The sequence below is a fragment of the Belonocnema kinseyi genome, chromosome 4 (assembly GCF_010883055.1).
Source record: "Belonocnema kinseyi isolate 2016_QV_RU_SX_M_011 chromosome 4, B_treatae_v1, whole genome shotgun sequence".
NCBI lineage: Eukaryota > Metazoa > Arthropoda > Insecta > Hymenoptera > Cynipidae > Belonocnema > Belonocnema kinseyi.
Genome location: NC_046660.1, coordinates 72,967,672 through 72,970,960, shown reverse-complemented (window position 1 = coordinate 72,970,960; position 3,289 = coordinate 72,967,672). Strand labels below are relative to the sequence as shown.

General features: G+C 27.5%; 1 protein-coding gene across 3 annotated transcripts in view; it reads right to left on the bottom strand.

Moving 5' to 3' along the window:
• Positions 1-3,289, bottom strand: part of LOC117171503 (chondroitin sulfate proteoglycan 4) — a 128,407-nt gene that overhangs the window by 36,802 nt on the left and 88,316 nt on the right. For all 3 annotated transcript variants that reach the window (XM_033358870.1, XM_033358871.1, XM_033358872.1), the window contains exon 7: positions 2,482-2,736. In XM_033358870.1, coding sequence (XP_033214761.1) covers positions 2,482-2,736 — 255 coding nt within the window. The remainder of the gene's footprint in view (positions 1-2,481; positions 2,737-3,289) is intronic.

The following is a 3,289-nucleotide window of genomic DNA, read 5'->3' as shown; positions in this document are numbered from 1 at the left end:
GTTTTCCGGTGGACACACCAAGGGCAGAAACTGTTTCTTACACTCGACAGAAAATTCCATTCAAAGTACTTATACTATGTGTCGCAGAAATACTCAACATAAAGGATTCCAAGGAAATCTAAAAAAATTTTGAAAATTTGTAGAAATTTAATCAAGTATCAACATATTTTATGAAAATTCAAAGGATTTCTAGGAAATTTTCAAAAGCCTTAAAAGTTTTATGAGATTTCAAAGAATCTCAAAGATTTGAATATTTTCAGCTTTCAAAAGATTTTCAATACTTCAAGGGATTTTTTTTAAATTGTAGGATATTTTGAGAGATTCTATGGAATATTCGAGAACTTTAAAAAATGTCAAGAGATTAAAAAATTTGCAAGGTCTTTGAAAAAATATCATTGGATTTCATGTAACTTTACCTGGGATAAGAAGGGCTATTCTAATATGTACTTTTTTCAATTACGCAACAATTGAGGGATTTTAAAACATTTTCAGCATTCGAAGGTATTAAAGATTTAAAAAACCTAAAAAATTAAAAAATATATTAAATGATTTAAAGGAAATGCAGTAAATTTCAAGAAGTTTCAAAGTATTTTAAAGGTTTAGGGATATTAAAAAAAATTCTAAGGAATTTTTTAGAGCTTTACTAACTTTTAAGAAACTTAAAAATATTTCAAAGGATTGGAAATACTTTAGGGTATTTTAAGGATTGCAATAAATTTCATAATATTTTAATAAAATTAAAAAATATAGACTCACAAAAATTGAGGAATTTAAAAGCATTTAAAGCATTTAAAACATTTAAAGGTATTTCCAATGTCTCAAACGATTTTCAAATTTATTTAAAATTTGAAATATTTCAGGATATCTTAAAAGATTCCAAGAAAATTCAATAGATTTCAAGAAATTTTATTTTATAGAACTTTAAACGCTCTAGGGTATTTTAAAATATTACAAGCAATTTTCAAGAGCTATAAAAAAACTGCAAGGGATTTCAATGCATTTCAAAGGAATGGTAATATTTTAGGATAATTTAAAGTTTTTCAATAAAGCTTTAAGAGATTCCGAAAAATTGCAGTGAGGAGATACTTCAGATATGTCATCAGATTTTGATACATTTCAAGACATTTAAAAAAATACTGATGAATTTTGTTTACAAATTTCAAGATATGAACAAAAATTTCACAAGATTGGAAATATTTTAGTGTATTTTTAAGGATTCCATGTAAATTTCAAAGAATTTCACATTTTTTAAGGATTATAATGTAATCCAAAGAATTTATTCACAAGAATTAAGGGATTTCAAATGACTTAAAAGATTTAAAAAGATTTTTTATATTTGAAGGAAGTTCAATAAATGTCAAGAAATTTCTAAAGATTGCAAACGTCGTAGGGTATATAAAAAAATTCCAAGGTTTTTTTAAAGAGATATAAACTAACTTGACGACAGATTAAACAGAAGGTAAAAATACCTAAGTCCTTTAGTAAAGCGTTTCGATCTTCTGAATTGTTGTTAAAAAAAAGCCTAAGTGATTTGATAAAAGGTTTGAGCAACTTGCATGGTCTCATTGTATATTACATTTGATTCACGTTTAGCACGGTCCCAATCGTCCTTTAAAATGTTTATCTTATTTTAGGTCACGTTCAGTAAATAATTATGTTTATGATCAATGTGATCAATATGTTTCTAACAGATGATATACAGCTTTTTATGCTTTTTAATTTTTGAGGAGTGTATAGTTCTTTTATTCCATGTTCCGTATTTTTTAAATATTCTTCCTTCACATTTTATTCACTCCTAATTATTAGGTAATCTGGGTGCCCCGGATAGTAAATAACTAAATTATATTTGATAAGACATGGCTAGTAATATTTTGATAAATTACGTAACATGGTCGTAACATATAATATTTCCTGAGAGTTTTATAATTTAAAAAAAATTTAGTGATGAATTTCACCGTTTAATCTCAACTTTTCATATAATCGCAACTTAAAGGGTGCTAATAGCAACCTTGATTTTTTTCTCTCGACCAACGAAATGTTAGAGTCACATGGCACTCTAATAAATTATTTTCTGCATTGCACAAGATGGAATAATTAAAATTGTAGGGATTAAAATTAAAAACATTGGAAAATCGAATATATTCGGCATAAAACACTTCATAGCGACCTCTAAATAGGTTTTTAAAATTCTAGAAAAAAATAGGAAATCTCTTTCTTACCAAAAGAAAGAAATTTGAAATTTAGGGTTTTAGATTTAGAAAACCAAAAAAAAAAAGGATTTCGTGAGGCCCCCTAATGTGAAAGGACAGGGGTGAAATGTTGGCACAGAATTTGTTACGTAACTTATGGATAAAATCTTATACGGACACTGTATTAAACAGAGCGAATTTTGACAGTTCACTTTAATTAACATTTAAATTTCCTGTATGGAGTTTAATTTGACTTGTTAATTAGTTTTGCTATTAATTAAAAACTAGTTACCTTATTCTGATTAACGTCCAGCAACGTGAATGCATGGTCCCTTCCGTTATTTAGAAGGTCCAGGGACAATGTTCCATGAGCAGGTGGTGTTACCAAAGTAAATATAACAGTACTTTCCTGGACCCTATATTTAGCAATGTCCAGTACCATAGCGATGTTTTCACTAGTCACTATCACATGCTCCCCTTCGTAAACTGCCAGGGGCCAGAGATTCAAAATTCCCAGGTTTACCGGCAAATTAGCATTTGCGAAATTCTGAAAAGTTAGAATAATTGAGGAAACACAGGGAAATTAAATTTACCAAAGTATGTATCAGTACTTCTAAACAATAAAAACCGTAATTTGCTTAATGTTAAAATATTAGCCTTTATATCCTAATATGATATGTCTTATAGACGATAAAAAAATTAACCATTGACAAATTTAACATATTGATCGAAAACTGGTCTCGTTATTTTTTTCAAAAATCAAATTAAAGAAAAAGTATGTAAAAAGTCCCACTAGACCATTCTAGGAATGAAAATGAATTTTTTCAGCTTTCATTTATTTTCAAAAAAAATTTAAGGCTAAAAAATGTTTTCACCCATAAAAAGTATTTATTATTTACAGAGCAATAAGCATTTAACTTTATAACACAAAAAAGTGAAGATATCGTGTTGAAAATACGAAAATTTGTAATTTAGTTAAAATTAATGGTCTCAAATGGCAGCTGAACAATTTTTTCCCCAAAGTATTGTTTAAATTTCTTACAGTCTTTCAAAGATTACTCGTCGAATCTGAAAAATTAAGAGAATTCTATGTATATAAA